At 49.1% G+C, this 24,068-nt stretch overlaps 1 protein-coding gene across 2 annotated transcripts in view; it reads left to right on the top strand.

Annotated features, from left to right (window-relative positions):
* CAPZB (capping actin protein of muscle Z-line subunit beta) overlaps positions 1 to 24,068 on the top strand; it is a 63,425-nt gene that overhangs the window by 33,944 nt on the left and 5,413 nt on the right. For both annotated transcript variants that reach the window (XM_059487393.1, XM_059487394.1), the window contains exons 4-6: positions 2,743 to 2,856; positions 15,634 to 15,775; positions 16,289 to 16,405. In XM_059487393.1, the coding sequence (XP_059343376.1) occupies positions 2,743 to 2,856; positions 15,634 to 15,775; positions 16,289 to 16,405 (373 nt within the window). The remainder of the gene's footprint in view (positions 1 to 2,742; positions 2,857 to 15,633; positions 15,776 to 16,288; positions 16,406 to 24,068) is intronic.

The following is a 24,068-nucleotide window of genomic DNA, read 5'->3' as shown; positions in this document are numbered from 1 at the left end:
GTGACTCCTCTCCAGAGCAGCCACATTTTATGCAGCTGTTTAAAATCACAAAACCCCAGAATTACTGAGGTTGGAAAAACTCTCCAAAACCATTGAGTCCAACCTTGACCAGTCCCCATCTCAGAGCTCTGAGTGCCATGTCCAGTCTTCCCTGGACACATCCAGGGGTGGGCACCCCAAAACTCCCTGGGCAGTTCCAAGGCCTGAGCACCCTTTCCATGCAGAAATTCCTCCTTGTGCCCACCCTGAGCTCCCCTGGCCCAGCCTGAGGCTGTTCCTCTGCTCCTGTCCCTGTTCCCTGGAGCACAGCCCGACCCCTGGGCTGTCCCCTCCTGTCAGGAGCTGTGCAGAGCCACAAGGGCCCCCTGAGCCTCCTTTGCTCCAGGCTGAGCCCCTGCCCAGCTCCCTCAGCCTCTCCTGGGGCTCCATTCCCTGCCCTGGACACGCTCCAGCCCCTCCAGGTCCCTCCTGTGGTGTGTGCCCAGAACTGGACACAGCCATGAGATAGAACCATGACCTGAAAGCATCACTTGGGTGGATGTGACACAACTCCTCCACTTTCCCTGGTGTCCCCTTTCCTGTCAAGTGTGTTTGGCAGGAGTTGTGGGAGCAAAGCAGAGGCTGGGGCTTTGTGCTTTGCATCACACAGGTGCCAGACCCCGCTGCCTTTCTGAGAAATGAGTGACAAAGAGAAAAAACCTTTCCCTGTGGCCAGGACTGGGACCCGGTGCTGCAGCCAGGGGCTGGGAAAGAGGAGAGAAAGGGTAGAGGAGCTTTTCTCTGAGCCAGCAGTGTGATATGTGTAAGTTGGTTACTCCAAGGGGAAATGAAAAGCAAAATGCAGGTTTCTAGAATGGGAGTTATAAAAGCCTCAAGCAGATGGGCAGAGGGTTCCATTAATCTTTTAATACCAAATCTTTCATTAAGAACACAAAAATCTCTTCCACACCTGCAGAAATTGTAGTAAAACCTGCAGCTTTAAAAAACCCTGTTAAATCCTTCAGACTGTTCAAAGGGTTTCTTAATGTTATGCTAAAGGTAGAGTTTATTTCAAAGCAGAGTAGTGGAGGAAAATGTGGACCTTAATCATAGCCAGGAGTGTTTGGCTCAAATGCTGTCAGATCCCAAATAAACTACACAATCGATTTGTATTTGCATGAAAACAGTTTTTAATATATAATGTTCAACATCTGAAGCCTTGTTGTTGAATAATATAAGTATGTGAAGGAACAGATTGAAACCTGATATTTTTAATATAGAAAACCTGAAGCCAGGGAATGGCCCCCAGGTGAGTTCTGAGGGCTCAGTTCCCCCTTTTTGCCAGTGTTGGAAATGGCTGTGGAGAGTGCAGCTCTTACAGGTAGATTGCTCTGGGCACATTTTGGGTTTTTGTGGAAGTTCAGCATCTGTGGATGAGCTCAGACCCATCAATATTAAACCTTTCAGAGCCATGGAATACCCTGAACTGGAAGGGACCCCCAAGGACCATCCAGGCTGACTCCTGGCCCTGCACAGACACCCCAGCAATCCCTGGGAGTGTTTCCAGATGCTCCTGGCAGCTCTGGCAGCCTCGGGGCTGTGAACAGGCTCTGTCTCCTTGTCTCAGTTTGGAAAGCCAGGTGTCTGCTGAGGAAGGCAAGAGCCTCCCCTGAAATGGAAAATGTAAACCCCCTCCTTCCAAATTATTATAATTTTGAAATTATGGGACTCTCAGGTAAAGATATGGGAGTAGGAATAACAGCTCTTTACTAGGAAAACTTAAAATACAAATGTTATAATACAAATTAAAAAAAAAAATATGGGCAGAGTCAAAATCTGATCTGACAGCCTGTGGGTCAGCCCCATGCCATGGGGGCTCAGCCCTCCTGCAGTGCCAGCTGTGGCTCTGCTGCAGCAGGGATCCTGCACAAGGGGGGAGTTTTCCTCTGCAGCTCCAGGGCTGCTGCAGATGGGCCTGGGCTCCCTCTGGCCATGCAGGGCAGCACAAAGCTGCTCCCCTGGGAATGCAGGGGGCAAAGGCTGCCCTGGTGTCCCAAACCTCAGATTGTATCCAGGTAGGAATGCTTGGCTCCTCCCCTGGGCGGAGCAACTCCCCATGGGATGCTGGAATTGGATCAGCCATGCAGGGACACTCAGTGGCCATGGACAGCAGAGATCTCCTGGAGGGAGGATTGGTTGTGGGAGAGATAAATTAAAACTGCCCCATGAACAGAAGATAACTGCCCCACAGATAGGAATAGAATGCACAGCCCCATTTCCAGCCCAAGACCCTGCTGTCTGTTTTTCTGTCCCCTGGTGTGTCACAGACATCTTTTCACTAAAAATCATTTCTTAGGATTTTTCCCTTCTGAGGAGCTGAGGCCTCAGGAACAAAATGTAAACAATGGTTATCTGCTGCTGTGGAATGCAACAGGTGCATCTGTGATTGGTCTCATGTGGATGTTTGGATTTAGTGACCAGTCACAGCAGAGCTGGCTCTCATTCTCTGTCCGAGCCAGCTGCCTTTTGTTATCATTCTGTTCCATTCTATCCTTAGCCAGCCTTCTGAGAGAAAACCTTTCCTTCTATTCCTTTTAGTTAGTTATAATGTAATATATATATATATATATATATATATATATATATAAAATAATAAATCAAGCCTTCTGAACATGGAGTCAACATTCTTGTCTCTTCCCTCACCTGAAGAACCCGTGTGAGCACTGTCCCCTGGTGTGACTGTCCCTTCCTCTGTCCCTGCAGGTCACCGTGGAGCAACAAGTACGACCCTCCCCTGGAGGACGGTGCCATGCCCTCGGCTCGCCTGCGCAAGCTGGAGGTGGAAGCCAACAATGCCTTCGACCAGTACAGAGACTTGTATGTCAGTCCTACCCTCTGGGCCCTGTCTGTCTGTCTGTCTGTGTCCCCTGGGGGGAGGCAGAGCTGGGTTTGTGATGCCAGACGTGATGAAATCTGTCAGCTGGTGCTGAGGTGCTTTCCCACCTCCTTCCCCCTTGAACAGATTGATGGTGTCTCTGTCCTGGCATGACCTGGCTTCTCTTTGATCTCTAAGTTCTGGCTTAAACCATCTGCATTTTCCATTCCCTCAAGGCTGTACTCTTAAAAAATCTCTGTGTGCAGCAGCAGCTCTCACATGTCCCAGTGAAAGGACAGGCACTGAAGGGCAGCAGCTGGACAGGGATTGATGTGCTCCTGCTGCAGGGTGCTTGGTTCAGGCCCTGTCCTGTGAAAGAGGTGTAAAACAAAGGAATTAACAGATCCTGTGTGGGGTCAATGTAGATTGGGCAGTGGCTTTTTAAAGCAGCAAGAGGAAGCTGGCTGGGTGAGTTACCAGTTGAACAATTTTCTGTAAATTGGGGCTGTGCTGGTCCTGCACTGCACTTACCTCCACATCCTTGGGATGGGATCAGCTTCAGCTGTGGGCTCTGTGGTCTCCTGAGCAGTGCTGGGGTGGAAAGTGATGCTAAAACTGCACAGCAAGTGAGTGTTGGAAAGCAAAATGAACCAGTGTGTCCTTCACTGGGACACACTCTTAGGGAGGTGCCTAAAGCCCATGAAAAAAGTGAGCAAACTTCATTGCGGCTCTTGTTGCCTGAAAAGGGAGATAAAACACAGCCTTAGATGTAGTTCATCATGTTACAGTGCTGGCAGAAGCACATTAAAAGGGACTTTCCTTGCTGGGTTCTGTGGCTCAGTGTAAATACAGCCTGTCCAAGTGTGTTAAGCATCACACTTCTGTTACAGGTATCAAATCTTTACTTTTCATGCATTATTTTCATAGCTCTCCAACTCGTCTTGTAAGTAACACTTGTTATTGGTGTCTGAACTGAGTGGAAGAAAGGAATTTTGCATATTCAGCAAAGCCAAATTTGCAGTTACTCCCCAGATGCAGAACAGAGCAGGACCAATAAGATTTTTAATACCCTGAGACAAAAATGGGGAGGTTTATGGAACCAAGGTTGTCTTTTTAAATCCCTCTCTGCTCAGATGACCATGAAGTCATGGCTGGATACAAAAACTTCTTTGAACAGCTTGGATTGGCTGAAAGGCAAGCACAGGACAGGTTTGTGACTGAGGTGAATCTGCTGAGCCCTGCTCAGCGTGGGGTACAGCAGTACCTTTATATAACAATCTCCATGTATTGTGTGGAAGGGAAAGGTGTGATTGTTCCAAATTCCATCTTTCTGTCTGTCAGTGCAGCTTTTACAGGCAGGAATGGTCACAGGGGACCCAGGAGGGATCACAGCCAGGAGGACAGGTCAGACCATGGGCACAGGTGCCAGCACAGAACACTTCAGTGCCTGTTGTGATCCCAAAAGTGGAGGAGGAAAAGAGGACAGGGGTGGTTTAATGTTTGGCTGTGCAGTGTAAGAAAATTGTGGCATTTGTGGAAAGAATTTGCAAAGTTAAGGAAACTTAACCTCAGTGTCTGAAGGGTTTGTTGTGCTTAAAATCAGGATTTGTACCTTACCTCCAACAGAGATGTAGAAACAGGCTTTTGTTCTTGCAGTTGGGCTCTGCAGGTTTCTGAACAAGACAATAGGATTTTTGTATTTTGACAGCAGAAGCTTAATTTTTACTTGGAGATCAGAGGGTGGAAATTCGGAGGTTGCAACAAATGGCAGCTTCTCTCAGTGCTGCTCTTGCCAACAACACCTTGGGTGGGGAATGGCTGCAGCAATTCCTCATGGAGCAGTGCTGGAGCTGCCTGGGCAGGGCTGTGGTGGAGAGGTGGCACTGGCAGGGGTGTCACTCCACGGGTGGCCGGGATGTCATTCCCTGGGTGGCAGGGATGTCACTCCCTGGGTGGCAGGGGTGGCAGTGGCACTGGCAGGGATGTCACTCCGTGGGTGGCAGGGGTTGCAGTGGCAGGGATGTCACCCCATGGTGGCAGGGATGTTGCTCCCTGTGTGGCAGGGATGGCAGTGGCAGGGCTGTGGTGGAGGGCTGGCAGTGGCAATGGCAGGGATGTCACCCCGTGGGTGGCAGGGCTATCACTCCCTGTGTAGCAGGGATGTCACTCCCTGGGTGCCAAGGATGTCACTGCCTAGGTGGCAGGGCTGTCACCCCATGGGTGGCAGGGTTGCAGTCACTGCCTGGGTGGCAGGGCTGTCACTGCCTGGGCAGGGCTGGCACTGGCAGGGATGTCACTCTGTGGTGGCAGGGGTGTCACTGCCTGGCTGCTGGAGCTGGCAGCTGTCCCTGGCAGTGTCTGTAGAGCAGCAGTGGGGCTGGGCCAGGCAGGGTCCATGGAGGTGTCACTGTCCTGGCAGTGTCACTGCCCTGGCAGCTCCTGCAGCTGGGCAGGGAGGGCTCAGGGCATCCTGGGCCAGTGTCCTTAACAGCTCCAGAGCCAGGCACAGCAGAGCTTCTCCACTCTGGGAGATACTTCAGGCTCCTTGATGGATTAATCAGAGCTAAGCGTGCTGGCAGCCCTCAGGACTGTGTCTCTTGTGGAAATTCTGGTTACTGTTAAATGGTAACAGTATTCCAGGTTCACCCTCCAGGAACAGGGATCAGTCTGTAGGCAGTGTGCAGAAAATCTACATTTTGAGTTGTCCTGCAGGGGCTTTCATTGTTTCTGCTCTCTCTGGTGAGGTTGCCTGCCCACACAGATCCTTCACTGAGGACACCAGGCTAATTGATACTTTACAAATTCTTTGAAAATGCCAGTTTAAGTGCAGTGGCTGCAGATGAAGAAGAGGATGAAAATGGTGCTGAGGGAGAAGCCTCAAATCTGACACATCAGCTCCTCACCAGCAGTCCCTTAAGAGGCTCTTCTGTCCCTCTGTGGGGCAGAGAATGTTCCTGAGCTGCCTCTGTAGCCACAGCTGCTGTTTTATGAAAGAGAGGTAACAGTGAATACAAAATTAATCACAGCACTCACAGGGAGCACCACATCCAGCCTGCCTGAATTTCCTGGGCTGTTCAGGCTTTTTATTCCTATAATGAGAGTTTCTGCTGGGTTTTTCAAAGCAAGTAGTTCCTTTGTGTCCAGACTTGCTAGACACCTTCCACTGTCCCAGGCTGCTCCAAGCCCTGTCCAGCCTGTCCTTGGGCACTGCCAGGGATCCAGGGGCAGCCACAGCTGCTCTGGGCAGGGTCTCCCCACCCTCACAGAGAGGAATTTCACTCAATATCTCACCAGCCCTGCCCTGTGGCAGTGGGAAGCCATTCCCTCTTGTCCAAGGTGTCTCTCCGTCTTTCCTGTCAGCTCCTTCAGGCCCTGGAGGGCCCCACTCAGGTGACCCCAGAGCTCCTCTCTCCAGGCTGGACAGCCCCAGGTCTCTCAGCAGTTGCTGTGCACAGGGCTCACTCCCCTGCTCCAAACACACCTGGTGCAGCTCATCCCAGCATCTGTAGATAAATGAGCATTTTTGGGAGCATCTCCATCCCACTCTGCTCTCCCCCTGTGGTCCCAGCCTCCCCTGGATCAGCTCCCCTTTAGCACAGAAAGTGCTGATATCTCACAGGATTCATCTCAGGCCTCTCCCAGCACTTGAGATTGCTTCAGTTCTTCCTTGTGTCAGTCCCACTTGGCCCACACACCTTTCCTTTTTAGATTTCTCTTTTCATCAGGTGTGGTAAGTCTCCACCTACGTTCAGTGAGTCACTGCATTGTGTTTGCCATTTCCCAAGGGGCTGGCACCTGCTGCTGTGGGTGTTTTGAGGGAAACAGCCTGGCATGGGTCTGTTAACAGTTTGTGTGCAATAATCCACTCAGATTTGACTGTTAGAGACCTTAATATTCAATTTTGTCCCCAAAAGCTTAATGGCCACTGAGTGACTGTAGTGTGAAATTGAGTTTGGGGAAGTCTTGTAGTACTGCATGTAATAAAGTCATGAAAGATGCAGAACAATAATTCTGCTGAACCTTCAGTTCCTGTGAACCAGTGCTGAACTGGCCTTAAGTGCCTGTTTCAGTGTACATACTACCTTTAGTATCTCTGGAGTTTCCCACCTTTCCTTTCTGGAGCTATTTGGGTTAAAGAGGAATTACACCAGATTTCAGTTCCCTCTCTGTCCTCTGTGTTAAACAACAAGCATGTTTCTTGGTTATCTGTTTTACCAAAATCCATGTCACTTTCCCAAAAAACAACTGTTCCATTTCCATCTCCTGCTGCCAGCTTTAACTCCAGCAGTGCCTGGAGCTAATGCTCTGGCATGTTTGTGTTCAGTAGGTTATTATTCCCAGATGGAAGTCTAATATCTTACACCACTCAGTTAGAGCCTTGGCTTTCCACTTCCAGTATGGTGAAGATAATTTCTTCCAACACATGGTTGTAATTTATTGCCCTTTGCTTGACGTGTGTGTGCTTGATTGAAATCAAAGCATAATGAGGACCAGGGCAGCTGCTTAAATCTCTCTATTTTAGATTCTGCCTTCTCTTGTTTTGGGTTGGAGATAATCAGGCCTTTAATTAAGTAATCTAATGGCTCTTTGTTGTCTGGAAGAAATAATTTCTGAAGTGATTAAATAGACCTCCCCTGGGAAGGATGCTGCTGATCTGTCTGCAAACAGGATGAGCTTTGGCAACTTTGGACTGGTTTAGTGACTGACATACATTTAGAAAGCTATTCCTCCTTTTTTCTGTGGCTTAAATTGGATTTATTGGTCTTTTGATTTTTAACAGCTTTAGAAAAAGATAAAACATCATCTTAATCATTCTGTTCCTGGAAAATGTTTGTATTGATTAAGATTTTGAGTTTCCTCAACAGAGTGAGAATGAAACCTTTTGAACTTCTGCTTCTGTCTCTGTTTTGATGTTGATCCATTTTCAGTTTGTTATATTAGAGCTCTGGACCAGGAATTTGGTAGGAGTGGAAGGAGGTCTGGGAGAGGATTGACCTCTGAAATGTCTTTGTTGTGTGTAATCCTTTTATTATTGAATTTTGGTTGGAATCTGGTCCAGGACAGTTATCCCAGTTTTGGACAGTGTTAGCAGTGCTGAGGTGGCACCCAGGGCTGTGCTCTTTGCATGGGGACATTCCTGTCCTGTGGATGGAACCCAGGGATGTCTCTTTGCAGCCAGGTGAGCACCCAGTGCCTCTCCCTGCTCTGGAGGAGGAGTTCCTGGGCCCTGGCCTCAGCAATGTGTGGGTTTAGGAGCCTTTGACCAGGTACAGCAGTGAAGTCCCAGTGACAGATGAGTTTGCCCTTTCGTTTTTAGAGTGCTCAGGGCTAGGTGTATTTTTCATTTTTAATAATCTGTTTAATCTCGTGGAGCAGCCTGGCTTTGCTGGGCTCAGGGATGTCTCATTTTGTGCCATCATCTGCTCTGAGCATGTTCACATGTCCCATAAACTACTGGATAGAGTAAAAACAGCTAAAGAAAGTTGAACTTTTTCCTGGTTTATTTTGGATTGTGTGCTTGAACAACCTCTGGCACTGCCTTAGTCCACTTGTCCTGATAAGAAAAAATGGAAACCTCTGTTGGTGCTGCCCTTGGGCTGTGGCTGTTCCTGAGATCTGCTGTGGTGCCATTGGAGTTCTCCTCCCCTGACAGACCCCAGGATTCTCTCAGAGGAGCCCAGGCCAGCTCACAAATTCCTCTGCACTTCTCCCAGGGTTTGTATGAACTGCTGCATCCATCTGTGACCAGCTTTGCTGTGCTTTGTGCATGGAACAGCCCCAGCTCCACCAAGTAAAGAGCAGATGCAAGAGGTGTGAGCAGGGGTTTTCAGCCCAGCCTGGCCTGGCACAGGGTGCCCAGAGAAGGAAACTGTGGGTGCCCAACCCCTGGAAAGTGTCCCAGGCCAGGTTGGATGGGGCTGGAGCTCACTGAGGGCTTTAGGCTGTGAGCCCTTTGTGAGCCCTGTGCTTGTGCTCAGATGCAAACCTGGGCTGCCTGGGCTGGAGCCCCTGCAAAGCTTTGAAGTGACTTTATTGCCATCAGCTCCCTGTTCCTCATTACTGCTGCAGCCCTTTGTGCTGCCTTTCTCCTGGGCATGGGAGTTCCTGGGGCTTGCACAGCCAGGGCCCTGCAGATTGAATCCAGATGGGTTTGTTGTGCATCCCAGCACTGAGGAAACTGCCTGGGGATGTGCACCATGGGCTGGGGCAGCAGGGGAGATTCCTGCCTTGGGCCAGCCTAATAAGAGTGAGATGAAATCTCCTAAGACAGGTCTAAACCACCAAGACTTTCTCTGCTTTCATGTCTGTGTGCTTTTACAGTTACAGCCATGCTGTTTTCCCAAGGAAATTATTTTTCCTTGGGTTGGGATCCCCTCCTAAGCGTGCCCATGGGCAGTTCAGAGCAGAATTAATATTGAAGTTCTTGATAAATATTAGAGAATCTTCTTAGAAAGAGGGGAAAATTAAATGTACTGGCATGCTGGAAAACGAAATCAGTTGCTTTTCATCTGATTTTTCTTCTTTGGGAGTTCCATTTTGGAGCAGCTCTGCACACACTGCATTCTTATCTTCTGAATCCGAGATGTTGGATGGAGGAGGAGTTTTTCCCTTGGGTTCCCAGGGTTCTCTGTAATTACATAAAAACTGAACACTTGGATTAGGAGGTCAGCACTGATGATGCAGCACTGTCCTCAAACACTGCTCTCTGAAGGCTTTAAATCCCTAGGAAGGAATGACTTACATTCAAAAAGGAGATGGAATTTTGAACTGTCAGTTTGTTGTGAGCTGGAATTTTTGAACTGGTTGTCTGTAATAATGAGACAACCAGTATTGTATGGACAGAAATTTACCTCATGCCCTCACAAATGTGCAGTGCTTTAATGGTGGAATTTGAGGACAGAGCAACTTAAACAGCAGCAGCCTTCTTGTGGCAGACCTGATACAGAATTGTGTCACAGAACTGATGTCATGTGAGATCTGCAGCCTCCAAAGATTTTGCCAGCCTTAAACCACAGCACAGAAGATTTCTGCTGTCTGTTCCCTGCTGTCCACGTTTGGGTTTCAGCTGGCAGAGTGTGGAATGTGGCACACTGGGGGTGGCTGGAGCAGTGTCTGTGCTGCCCAGGGATGGCCATGGGAGAAGGGTTTGGGATCAGTGGGAGATTCCTGCAGGTAATGAGGCTCTCCCTCCTTTGGGCACGTACAGAATAACCCCTTGTCCTGCTCATGGGACAGTTTCCAGGTGACTTCTCCAAAGGGATTTGGTCATTCATTTCCATCTGCCAGGAGCAGTGAGATGGGAAGGAAAATGTGAGCAGTGCACATTCATTAAATAATGAAAGGTGCTAGAAAGCACAAACTGGGAACTTCTGGGAGACTTTTAGCCTTCAGGATCCTATTGTTTGGGTACTTTGTCCTTCCTTGCTGAGTTCCTGCACTTCACAGCTCTGCTGAGCACTTTGAGTCATCCCACCGTGGTCCAGATGTGCTTTTAAGTACAACTGGCATTGAAGTTACACATACCTAAGTGGATTGGTATGTTTGCTCCAGGGATTTTTGCACCTGTGTATGCTGGAAAGAATTCCTGTAAAATACCTGTACAGAGCCCCCAAGCATAATTTGGGCTGAGTTCATCAAGTGGGGTGTAAAACCCCTGGGCTGTGCACAGACATTTTACCTTCTTCATTTTAATCTCTGGGTGGGATTGTGGAGGGGCTCCCCAATTGTGCTCCTGGGGCCAGGGAAGGAGAGAGGAGCTGTAAATGCCCTGGACTTCCAGTGTCACATCCTGCTCATTCCTGTCCCCTCATTAAAGGATCCTGAGCCTCAGCACTCACAGCTGGATGGAGGCTACAATTATTGAGGGACAGCTGATGTCCTGAAGAATCTGTTCCTCCTCCTTGAGTGTGAGGTTGCAGGGCATTTGTTGAACACCTGAGCAGTGTTTGGGGTTTGATGAAAGGTGGGTTGCTCAAATTTGCCACTTCCTTCATATTTCAGTTGTGATTCCTGTGCTGGCTGGAGGTGACAGGGTGGGAGTTGTCACTTGGCACTCCAGTTCCTGCTCCCAGGAGAGCTGGAATGTGCTTCCTCACCTCAGCATTTAGGAAATGTTTTGGGTTGCTGTGAGACACCAGCTGCTCACGCTGTGACATCAGTCATTGTCACTCTTGTAAAAACATGTGAGCTGAATGCTCAGTATTTTCCTTTGGGGTAGGATTTTTAAATGCCAGTTTTCTTGGAAGTCTGTTGATGTAAATAGCTGAAGACTTTTCCCTTTCTGTGCTGCGCTTCTGGAGCTGGAAGAAATAACTAGGTGACCTTTAGGGAATAAAAGAAAATATATTTTTCTGCTTTAAATGAGCCAGTTTGAAACCCTGTGCAAGCTTTGGAAGGTTTCAGAGCCAGGCTGAGGTTCCAGGTGCTGGTGCTTTGGCATCAGGGGGTTGGGAGAGCCATAAGCCACAGACTTTTTGTCTCTGGCTCTCAGCTTCTTTCTGGAAAATACACAAATGTTTTTATGGATGAACGATTTGGTTCTGAGGTGTAATTGAAAGTCAGAGCTTGTTTTTATTGCTGTGTGGTGGAAAGTCATTTTCTCCACACAGTGGCCAGGATCTCTTGGTGAGGCTGGGAGGGGAGGAACATTATCAGGAGGGTCATGGGGCCTTCCTGGGCTGTCCTTCAGTGCTAAACCAAAGTGATTAATGTGCCCTGCTTCCCTGAGGGCTGTGCTGGGAGCTGGGGATTTCCTCCCCTATCACATCCCTCTTGAAGTTGCAGCTTTGTTCTGGCCACAGCCTCTATTTCATGGGTCCAGCTCCTGCTCCTCAGACAAGTTTCCATCCTGTGTCTCCACCCGCTCCAACTTCAAACACTTCATAAAGCTTTGGATCACTCTTAGCTTAAATATTTTCTTTTATTCTTGCATTTGTAAAGTAGGTCAGTCTTAAGTGTGACATTTTTTGTATAAAACAGCTTTTTCCAGGAGTTCTGTGGTTGATGAGTAACAGGTATAAAACCTCAGTGTTTGATCATGACATTAAAACTATAATTGATTTTGAGTGAACTGCTGTTCTGAATTCTGTGAAGAGAATGAATGATTGCTTTGGGCCTTTTGCCTTTTAGTCACCTTCCTGGGCAGCCTTATAAAAGTTATTTTCCCAGAGATAGAGCACTGGCTGTCCTCTCCAAGGACAGGGATGTCACTTGGGCTTGATGATCTTTTGAGGTCCTTCTAACTGAACCCAACTATGATATCATTTATCATAGTTATCAACTATGATATCAGTGTTTTTCTTGTTACTAAAGGGATATGACAACCATAAAACAAATTTTTCATTGTTTTATAACAAAGTTTTGTCTGTAGGTAAAGCCTGATTGATCTTGATTGAAACATCCTGGGCTGATGGTGTCCTTAGGCAGAGAGCAGTGATTGCTCTGCTCTGAAGCTGTCCTGTGAGAATGGTTTGTCCCTTGGGGTGTTTCTGAGGTACCACAACAGGAATTGCTCCTACTTGAGGCCTCCTGAGCATCCCAAAAGCATCTGCTGGTTGTTTTGGGAGAGTCAGTGCAGCCATGTGGGGGTCAGTCTCTTCTCCCAGGGGATAAAAGGAAATGGCCTCCCAGCTTGTGCCAGCTCCTGGAGGTTTAAGTTGGATATTAGGGAAAAAAAATTCAGGGAAAGGGCTGTAAAGCACTGGAACAGGATGTCCAGGGCAGTGGTGGAGTCCCCAGCCCTGGAAGTGTTCAGAAAACCTGTGGGGAGTATGGGTTGGTGCTGAACGTGGTGGTGCTGGGCTCACGTTGGGCTTGGTGACCTCAGAGGGCTTTTCCAGCCTCAAGGATTCTGTGATTGCAGCTCCCAAAGGAGACAGATTGCCTTCTCCAGGCACAGCTGTGCAGGAGGACCAGGGCAGGGACATCTCAACAGGACACTGAGGCAGGAGATGTTCAATGCAGGAGCTGTGTGCGACTCTGGGGCTGTGCCCTGCCTTCTCCATCTGTGTCTTTACCAGAGAAGGTCCCAGTTTGTGCCTTCCCGGGGCCTTTTCCAAGCTGGTTCCTCTCCTGCTTGGATTTTAGTGTGTGCTGCATTTCAGTCCATGGTGAAGGGGTTTCTTGGAGGAAGCCCAGCCCTCCTGCAGCAAATCCAAATCCACCAATGTCAATTTAAATTCCTCCCAATCTATCATCCCGTTTTCTATTATGGACCAATTAGCCTGTGGCACCTCTTTATTTTTACTTAAAAAAACCAGGAATGTTCCCTTATATCCAACAGTGACTTTCAGAGGTTCAGAAATCCCACTCCAGTGCTGTTTGAAGGTGACAGGCAGTGCAGTGATCAGTTGTATTTATTCCCTCCCCATGAAGGAGGAGGGGATTTGGGAGCCTTTGGATAATGTAAATCCTGGCGTGCCTTGGATTCAGTCACTGGCATTGTTGCTCCAGCCTCCAGTTCCTGGGCCTGGCCATGGCAGAGCAGCTTTATTGGAAGTGCATGTTGGTATTTAAAACAATATTAATTCTATATTTGATTCATTAGATCTCCAAAGGCACTGAAAGCGTTTCCATGTGTGCGCTGTTGGTTCTGGCGGGAGGTTCCTCTCACGGCTTCATGTGGTTTCAGACAACATTTTAGCACATTCTTAAAATACCCACAAAAGCCTTTATGTAAAATCTCATAAAGGTGAACCACATAAAGATTATTTTTTCCTGTTTCATGTCATTAGGATCAAAGTACAGTAGGTAAGAAGAAATTTCCCAAAACCTTGTTTCGGTCCCTCTCTTAATTGATGTTTCATGCTCGTAGCAAGGTCATAAAGTGGGTAATGGGGAAACTGTCTGTGCACACTGCAATGTTCTCAGTGACTGCCAGCTCATTTGGAGTGAATTCACTGATTCTGTGTATGAAAAAGGATATATTATATATATTTGTTGAAAGCAATCTGCCTCTGAGAAGGGACAATAGCTGCTTCTCTCTGGCCTCTGATTCCCACTGCCGAAGGAAGGGTGGCTTAGGTTGGAGCTGAGGTTCACTGCAGAACTGGAATTTAACTGCATGAACCAAAATCCATTTGTGAATTCCCCAGGGGGTGTAAAGAGGGTGTGTGTTGGTTTCTTAGGTTGAAGTTGCCTGGTGGAAGCCTGGCTTTAGTGTGGCTGGGCTTTGCTTTTCCAGTGCTGTGTTATCATTGCTTGGCAATGCCCCAGGACAGTGGGTCCTGAGCTGCCTGGGCTGGGCTTGGCCAGGAGAGGCAGAGCCACCCATTAGAAATAAAAGGCTGTGGTGAGTTTATAGGAAATTATTTACCTCCCTGAGGTCAGCATTGGTTTGGGTGTCTGCAGTTAAAGGGAATTGGGGCTCTTGGGTGACTCTGCCCTCTGAAAACAAGGGATTGAGCTGGTCTGTGGGTGCAGGGAATGTGCTGGAAGTGCTGGAAGTGTCACTGGAGTTCACTTCCCGTGCCTTTTCTCCTGCCTGCTGGCAAGGGAGGGGTTGGTGTGCTTTAATCCATGTGCTTAGGGGTAATCCATGCACTCCAAATTGCAGAAAATTGACTTTTAAGCACCAGTCCCACCTGGAAGGCCCAGGGTTAGGAAGGAGGAAGCACAGAGTGGGAAGGGTTGATGATTTTTTCATGAGGGATGATTTCCTCTGTGGCAGGAGTGATGGTCACTGCCAGGTGTGTGTGACAGGCAGGCAGGATGCAGACAGGTTAATCTGCACTCCTGGCTGCTCCTCATGCCTTTGGATAATGAGATTCTGCCCTCCTGCAGGCAATGAAAAGTCTGACTACCAACATTTTGTGTTGTTGATGAAGTTTATAAAGTTTCCTCTCCCCCTTTCACATGATCCTTGTGTGCCATGGTCACCCCTGAGATGTGAGAGTTGTGTGCCATAGAGTTTTTATTCTTCCCTTTTCCTTCATCCTCCTCGTGGCTTTGCTAAATTGAGAATGGAAGGGATAAAATGCTGTGGTTGCAATTCCAGTTTTCTAGAAGACAGAATTCCTCCTTTCTTCCAACAGATGGGTTGTTTACCATTATTTCATGAAGTGCATTTCCATCTGCACCAGTGTCACCCAGAGGGAATGGGGCTCTGCAGATCCCATTTTTAGTTGGTTTCCTGAGTTACTTTCAGCAAAAGACACCTGAGATTGAGGCAGTCTGGCTTTTCTCTTGTTCCCCATACCTGATGCTGGAATAATAAAACTTCAACAGCATCTCTACATTTCTGAGATCCCTGGTTCCAGTTCAGCTCCCTTTGCAGTAAATCAGTGTCAGCTTCACACAGACTTTTGAGGCAGCAACATAAAGTTACTTACTTGCTCCCTTTTGTCTTAATTAGTGAACTTTGCTGTAAAGAACTTCCAGACTTTGCCAATAGCAAGGGAGAAGAGGGGAAAAAGACCAGATTGTAAAATAAAGCCTTACTCTGAGCCCACTTTGTAGCTCGTGCTTTTAGCAGCTGTTGTAGGTAATTGGAATCAGAGGAATTGTTTGCTCAAGTCCTGTGGAAATCTGTAAATAGCTCTGGTTCTCCCCAGACCTTTATTCTCCTTCAGAGACATGTGCAGTTGTTTTGTAATTAAAGTCTGCATTATGAAGTGATTTGAAGTGCTGTGTTTCTGGGTGTGTAACTGAGAGAGTGTGCTGTCCTGAAAGAAAAAACAAATCTGGATTAGGACTTAGAAATTCTGCTTATTTAAGGTGATTATTATTGATATCTGACTCTCCTGCTTGCTTTTAACTTGCCTCTGGGTTGCCTCCTGCAGGTATTTTGAAGGTGGAGTCTCCTCTGTCTACCTCTGGGATCTGGATCATGGCTTTGCTGGGGTGATCCTCATTAAGAAAGCTGGAGATGGATCAAAGAAGATTAAGGGATGCTGGGATTCCATCCACGTGGTGGAGGTTCAGGTACAGCCTCTGGGGAGCTGATACACCCCAGTGAAAACAAAACCCAGTTAATTCCAGACAATTAAGGAGCACAGGTGTTCCACTGAACAATGCAGGACTGTGTCAGGCCTGTAAACTTCTTTCCCTTGTTAATTTTTGAAAATGCCCAGAAGCAATTTGGATAGAGATAAGTCAGGGCTGTAATCAAAAAGAATCCCAGAAGAATTGAAAGTATGTTACTTTCTGTGCATGTGATCCTGAGATGTGGGGGTTTTTTTAACATAAAGAGCTACAGATAAATATCACTAATTAGGTAATAAAAACAAGGTATTAGGAGAGTGAATTGCTCTAACTGGATTTACTTTGGAAAATTAGAGGAATGAGCACACTTAGAATTGTCTGTAAGAGCCTGTGCTGCATGAGGGGGATTAAATTTACCTGGCCTGTTGTTTGTGGGGCGTGCCAGCCCCCATTTAGCTTTAGGGGGGATTTCAACCTCTGTCTGTGTCCCTCTTTGTCCCCTTGCACTTGCAGGAGAAGTCCAGTGGCCGCACTGCCCATTACAAGCTGACCTCCACAGTGATGCTGTGGCTGCAGACCAACAAAACTGGCTCTGGTACCATGAACCTGGGGGGGAGCCTCACCAGACAGGTAAGGCTGTGTCCTCCTCACACCTGGGCAGGCACAGAGCCCTGGCTTTGGGAGGTGCTGCACAAACACCTCTGCTCCTGCTGTTCTGCAGCCCAGTGAAATGGGGAATGCAGTGGGTGATTCCCAGAGAGCCCCTTGAGCTGTGCTTGACACACAGGGGCTTGCAATTAAAAGTACAAAACATCCAGCAGGAGTTCAGGCTTGCTTGTAAGTCTCAGTGTGTCTTTTGGTGTTCCTGAATTTTTATTCTTCCATGTGTGTTGCAGATTTTTTTATCGGTAAGATTTGCCCACTTTCTCACTGGAAGATTCCAACAGGACTATAAAAATACAGGATGGCATCTTTCCTTACTCTCTTTTAAAAGCCAGCTAAACCACTGAGAACAAACCTGTATTTTGCACTGACAGTAAGATTTTTTAAGGACATCAATTACATGGTGTCTTCCTTTAGTGCTTTCTCCCTGCAGTACCAGAACACTGATTTAAAAAAATCTAAAAAAGTAAGATAAGTCTGTCCTGAACATCTGGGGGTTTTCTGCCGGCATTAATGACTCTGTCTGCCTCCTGAGAGCTGCTTTGCAGCAGGGAGGTTTCCCCAGGCCCTGGCAGGCAGGATCTGCTGAGCTGGGTGCCTTGGGTGGGCTGCTCTGCCCCACCACCTGCCAGGGGCTTCTCCTGCTGCTGATGAGCTGGGCTTGCTCTGGGCTCTGCAGTCACTGATGGAGCAGAGTAATAAACTGTGCAGGACAGGAGGCACATTGTAAGGTCATGAGTGACTGGAGAGATTGGCAGCAGCTGAAACTCCTTTATGAGCCTTCCCAGGGCAGGCTGGGGCTTTCCATACAAAGGACAATGCAGACTCTGTTCAAAACCTCCTGGTTCTGAGCAGGTTTGAGCCAGGTGAAGCCAAGGAGGGTCTGGGATTGCAGAGAGGGACTGAGGCTGGGTTAGTCTTGCACAGCTTGCCCCAGCCTGGGTGATTTTTCTTTCCACGTTGTTGACATTGAAGAGGCTGATGGAAAAGCAAGTGAAGGAAAAAGGCATCTGGAGACAGTTTTGAGCCTTTTTTTGACTCTTTTTGCAGTAATTATACCCCAGTTATGGTGACCCGGACAAATATTTAATCCCAGTCCTGCTGATGCTGGAAATGGGAGCTGTGAAGTGCAGGCCAAGGGCTTGACTCTGGCCATGGCCCTGAGCACAGCTGGGCCAAGGCAAACAAGGGCTGTGCACAGGGCTGTCCTCAGTGCACCTTGGCCTGAGTGCTGGCCCTTGCTTGGTTTGGCTTTCCTGTCCAAGCTGCAGTGGAGATTGATGCCCCTGCCATCATTCCACAGCAGAGCCTTGGGTGCAGATGTGGTGCAGTGGCAGGAGCAGTGCTGGGGAGGATGCACAAACAGGGGCCTGGGGCACATCCCAGCCTGGGCTCTGACAGGATCCTGCAGGCACTGGGGACTGGAACTGCAGAAACTTCACCTTTCATTACCTGCAGAAACTTCACCTTTCATTACCTGCCCTCTCCACACTGCCTGCAGCTGTTCTGGGTGAGGAGGAGCTGTTTGTCCCCAGCTGAAGTTCACCTGCAGCTGGACTGAACTCCTGAGTGCAGTGTCACTCTGGTTTTTGAAGATTTTCTAAGCCTTCTGATGTTGACATTCTTGTAGTGAACTTTCTCACTTTACACTTTCTGTAAATAACTCCTTGTTTTCCATTCCTTTATGGAGGAGGAGAAAGTTGATGGACTGTTGGTCTGTCCAGTGTCATTGGAGAGGTGGCACTGTCACCCTCCAATCCACTGTCACTCTTAGAAAACTATAAATGTTGGAGTCAGAAAATAAACTTCCCTTTTTAATTCACCTTGAGAGCAGCAGTGTGAGCTTGTGTTCTCTCATGTCCTATAGTGACAGGGCAGGGCTTGGACTTGGCTCTAAATCCACTGTGCCACATCACCCAAGCTCTGCAAGTTTTACTTCTCCTTTTTTGATCAGCCTTTCATGCAGCCTGCAGCAAAATGAGGCACCAAGAGCTGGTTTTAGTTTCCTCTTGAACTGTCACAGTTTCACTATGACAGGTATCAGTGATGTTTTGATAAAACTTTGTCCATGGTAAATTTACATGGTTTTGGTCAAATCAGCATTTGCTTGGCCACCTTTGATCCTAAATGAGAGCAGCAGATGTGCTTGTGTTTGGGAGGAAGCTTTTGAGGTGTTGCTCACAGCTGATGGCACAGCAGCCTCAGTGCTCTGCTCAGAGCCAAAAGCTTTGGTTCCTCCAAACCCCCTGTGGCCTCCTGGCTGCAGGCAGGGCATTGCTGGGTTTCCATCCATTGCTGAGGGAGGATTGATTGACCTGGTGGCCAGAGGAGCAGCTCAGGGAGTGCCACGTGCTGGGGCTGGGCTTGGAGCTGCAGTGGGGCTCTGGAAAAAGCTGTTTTCTGCAGGTGAGATTGCTGCCCTGCACCCACACAACCAGGGGGTTCTGTTGCCTTTGTCAAGGCCATTTGGAAAAGCTCTGCCTGTCTTGAACATCCCCAGGCTCCTTCCTGTAAGGCTCCACTTGGGCTGTTCCTAAATGTTGCACTCAGTTTTGAAAAGGATTTTTTCCTCTCTCAAGACCCTGTGTTGTTGCTGTGGCTGCCCCTGGATCCCTGGGGGTGCCCAGGCCAGCCTGGGTGGGGTTTGGAGCAGCTGGGACAGTGAAGGTGTCCCTGCCATGGCAGGGGGGGCACTGGATGGGATTTGATCCTTCAACCCAAACCATTCCAGGGATTCTCTTGGGGTGTTCCTGCAGCTGCCTTGGGGCCTGTGCTGGTCCCTCCTGGGCAGGTACTGAGGTCACATCCCTGGCCTGTGTCTGCTTTATTTATACACTGGGAGTTGACATCTCCCTTCCAGTGCCTTGAACTGCTTTCCCTTGGTTTCCCCAGTGCACTTTTTGTCTGCTACAATAAGAATTGTCTCTGTTTATAAGGAAGAAACAAACATTTTGCATTTGTGAGTGGAGAGAATAAGGAAAGGGGGAGACATAGAGGATTCAGTTTTGGGAAGCTGAAAACTCCCCTTGGTGTAGCTTTAATTTACTTGACCTGGTGGATTTTGGAATTTCAGGCTTTGGCTGTATCAGTTCAATTACAGAATTTCAGATTCTGTCCTCATGCAGTAGAGCAATGGGTGTTGATACACACACAGGAGGTGCAGCACAAACCCCTGGGTGCTGTCACATCCACTCCTTTGCACAATTTACCTGTATAAAGGTTTATACAGGTTTATACACACACAGGAGTGTGCAACACAGACCCTTGTGTGCTGTCACATCCACTCCTTTGCACAATTTACCTGTATAAAGCTTTATACAGGTTTATACACACACAGGAGTGTGCAACACAGACCCTTGTGTGCTGTCACATCCACTCCTTTGCACAATTTACCTGTATAAAGGCATAATTGGCATAATTGCTTCATGTGTGTGCAGAGGTTCATTTACCTGCAGAGAGTGAGAGCAATTCTTAGCCAGCTCCAGGCACTCAGGATCCCTGGATTAATTCTGCCCTGAAAACTTTGGGACAGTTAAAGCTGAGGTGACACTGGAAGCTCATGATGTCCTGGCTGCAGAGTGTGGCACAGCCTCCCCTTTGCCCAGGGGGTTTGGCTGGAATTTTTAGGAATCAGTGCTGTTCAGCATGAGCAGTGCCAGAGAGGAGCAGGGAGCAGGGCTTGCAGGGAAATGAAACGTGCCAGCAGCTTTTCAATTACCTTGCAGTTCTGCAGGTACCTCCCAGCCCTGCTGATTGAGGCCAGATGTTTGGCAGATGTTGTTCCCTGGCAGCTCTGGGGCTCCTGGCCCTGTGTGTACCTTGGAGCTGCTCGTGTCTCTTGCAGCTCATTGGGCTGCCCTTTGCTGGGGGGCAGAGCAGCTGTGGGATCTGCTTCCCTTGTGCACAGGAGATGGGGAGGGTTCCCCTTCCCTGGCAGGCTGTGCACTGTGCTGAGGGCTCTGCAGCCCCTCCTGGCAGGAGCAGCACCAGCAGGTGCCTCCTGAGGTGTCCCTGCACAGAGCCTGGCTCTGTGTCCTGGCCAGGAGGAGCCTGGGGAGGTGAATCTGCTGAGCAGGACCTTGGCTCAATCCTGGAGTTTATGGGGAGATGTGGGAAGGGGAGGGTGTAGAGTCACAGGGAACTCAATAGAGGAACTGAAAGAATCCATTCCTGAGGATGATGATGATGAGGAGGCTGATTCCTGAGGCCTGGCATTTGGGATGAAGGGAGCACAGAGGTTGATTTTTGAACTTAGAACTCTCTCTAGTGAGGGCAGAAGGTTTTGCAGAGCTGGATGAAGGCTGGGCTGTGCAGACAGAGCAGTCCCTGGCCTGGCATCTGCTGCTGCTCAGTGAAACCCCAGCAGAGCCATTCTCCATTTATCACCCAGGGAGATCCCTGTGCTCAGCAATCAGGACACTCATCCATTCCCATCGTGGAAAAGCCCATCCCACCGACTTCCAGATGTTGTAACTTTGTTTTTCCACCACTGGGATCTTCTTGTGATCCTTGAGCTCCCCCTCAGCAGTTGCAGTGCCCTGGAGTCTCTGTAGGGCAGGGACAGCAGGGATCTGCTGCCAAGGCTTGTCCAGGGAATTATTTCTGCCTCCATCATGAGGGTGGGCAGGCCCTGGCAGCTCCAGGCTGCCCCTGGATCCCTGGCAGTGCCCCAGGCAGGCTCAGAGCCACTGGCACAGGGAAGGGGTCCCTGCCATGGCAGGGCTGGCACTGGGTGGGCTTTGAGCTCCCTGTGGGTCTCACAGAGGTTCAGTTCTGTAATAAATGAGAAGAAGGGAGCAGAGCAGTGGGGGCAGGTGAGGGTTGTGCAGCATGCCCAGGTTTGCCCCTGGTTTTGCCTGGACAGTTTGGCAAAGGGAATGGGAAATTTGGTTACTCTGTGGAGGGGTGGGCTCAGTCCTCAGCTGATTCCTACAAGGCTGCAAGCCCTGCAGAGATCACAGCCTTCACTTATTGCCTGTAGTTTGAAATGAGTGCTGCAGGGGCAGGCCACATTTTGCCTCACTGATATCCAAATAATTCCACATATTTTCCACCTGGAGCCTTCAGCCTGCCTGTGGCTTTGGGAGCCCCTGGCACACACTGCTGTTTGTGTTTCATTAAAGGGATTTTCACTCTGCTCCGTGGCCAGAGCAGCTGTGGGTGTTGTTGGCTTTCCAGAGCAAAATGGAGGATGAGTTCCCTTCTACCTTTGCTGGTGTTTTCAGACACTTTCACGATGAAACAAAATGTTTATCCAGCTTAAACGTCCCTCTTCACATTATTCCTCCACATAATGTTTACAGAAAGCCCAGGCAGCTGCTTTATTCCGTGCAGGGAACATCCCAAGGGAGCAGGGAGCCCAGAGCAGTGAGATTAGTGAGGGTCCCTGTGAGTCAGCCTGGAGCAGAGGGCTGGGGCAGCCAGGAGAGAAATCAGGGCCTGGGACTGGGCTGAGGCTGGCACTGGGCTGAGACTGGGCTGGGCTGGGACAGAGCTGGGACTGGGCTGGGATTGGGCTGGAACTGGGCTGGAACTGGGACTGGACTGGGCTGGGACTGGGCTGGGACAGAGCTGGGACTGAGCTGGGACTGGGCTGGGCTGGGACTGGGCTGGGATTGGGTTGAAACTGGAACTGGGCTGGGACTGAGCTGGGCTGGGACTGGGCTCCCCCTGGGCTCCGCCTGGGTTTGGAAGTGGGCAGTGCCTGAGGGAGAATGAGCTGATGTTCCTGGGAGGATGAGGATGAGCTGATGTTCCTGGGAGGATGAGCTGCTCCTAACTCAGCCTGCAGAGGGAATTTCCCCTCAGAGCAAGCCCAGCTTTATTTAAGCAGCAGAAATTCTGCTGCTGCCTGAGCAGTGCCAGCCACAGGAAGGAACCTTTAAAAGCCCCAACAACTCAACAAACCCCAACTGTTTGTAGGACATGGGTGATCCTGACTCTGCACTCCATTAAACAGCCTCTTGTAACATCTGGCCTTCCAGAGCACATAAAAATGTTTTCCTTCTGGCAGCAGTTTTTATGGAGATGTAATAATATACAGGTTTTTTTTATTAAAAAAAAATCTATTTTCAGATTCTGCTCCTTAAGCAGAGCTGGGCCTGGCCAGGTGTGAGGAGGCAGGCAGGGAGCCCGTGGCAGTGCTTGCCCCTCTGCCCCAGACTGGGGCACTTTGCTGAAGGTTCCAGCTCCCCATGGATGTGTTTGTGTGGGTCAGGTCTGCACTGTCCTGCAGTGCTGCTGCACCCCTTCTCCAGGCAGTGTCTCCATTCCATGGAACAGTCTGAAGGCAAAATGAAACGTCCTGCTGCTCCTTCTCCCCCTCTCTCTCCCAGGTTGTCCTTTGCCTTCAGGGGTCCAGTTAAATTACAAGCTTCCCCAAGCCTGTTCCAGCCTTGGCTTATTAGAACAAACCTGTGGCTGGCCCAGGTTTTAAACTGTGCCCTGAGGGAGGGATAGGAGCAGATGGATGAGAGAATTCAGTGGGATTAGTGAAACCCTTTGAAGAGTGTTCTTCCCACTGCATTTGTCTCCCAGTGTTGTTTTCTTGCTGTCTCAGCAGATCCTGCTGAGGTTCCTGATGTTCACAGTTCAGCACTTGGCTGTGTCCTGGCCACAGGAGCTGGGCAGGATGGACTTTGCCGAGCACACTGTGCAAACCCAGGGCACCACAGGGAATATTTCTGTGTCTGTGCCCTGACCCCCAGGGCAGCACTGACTCTGACCCTCATTCATGGAGAAAGTTTCCCAGACTTCAAGATAGACTGGAATCCACAAAAGTGTGAAATAGATTATAGAGAGCAGTGTAGGTGTATCACTGGGTGAGAAATTGAGGGTTTGGGGTTTTTAGTATGTTGTGGATGGCAGCAAGATGGAGGGCACAGGGTGTTGTCCTGGGTTTGTTCTTCATGCTTCTTCTTCCTCCTTCTCCGTGGGTTTGGGTGGCATTTTGTAATTGGGCAGAAAAGTCCCCATTGCAGCTCTGTGGGATCAGTTATTGGGTTAAAAGGGAAAATAATCCAGGTGTCAGTTCTTAATTGGACAGTTTAGTCTTAAAAGCCCTTGCATCAAGAGATTGTTGGCCATTTTGTGCCTTCTAATGAAAAGCTGCACAACTCACAGTACTGAGACTGTTTTACTGATCAGAAATTATAATAAACACCTGAGTGTGAACATGAATTACTGACCCAAGTGCCTTCAATGCAGAGCCAGGGAAACCCAGAACTGGTGCACCCAGAGCACACAGGCCATGGCAGGGCAGGGCAGGGCTGGGTGCTCCATCAGGCACAGTCAGATGGAATCAAGGGGATGCTGCAGCTGCAGCTCCCAGTGCTGCTGTTGGGCTGGGAGATCTCAGCTGCCTCAGGAGCAGAGTCCTGCGCTGGGGCTGTGCTGTCTCTGCACTCCTGAGTTGTCCCAGCTCTGAATTTCCCCTGCAAAGGACACTTGGCTGTTCTGTGGTGGGGAGGGGGTGGCTCTTGTGGCCCTCTCTGCAGCAGGGACTCTTTCCATTCCTGGTTTTTTATTCCCCACATCTCCCCTGCCAGCCTGTGCCTGTGGGGGGTGCTGGGGTTTCTCAGCCCCTTCTGCTGTGTGTGCACATGGGGGAGGTGGTGATTGCCCCTGTCCC

Source organism: Ammospiza nelsoni, chromosome 22 (assembly GCF_027579445.1).
Source record: "Ammospiza nelsoni isolate bAmmNel1 chromosome 22, bAmmNel1.pri, whole genome shotgun sequence".
NCBI lineage: Eukaryota > Metazoa > Chordata > Aves > Passeriformes > Passerellidae > Ammospiza > Ammospiza nelsoni.
The sequence above is the reverse complement of the archived record's forward strand: the minus strand, read 5'-3'. Positions and strand labels throughout refer to the sequence as shown.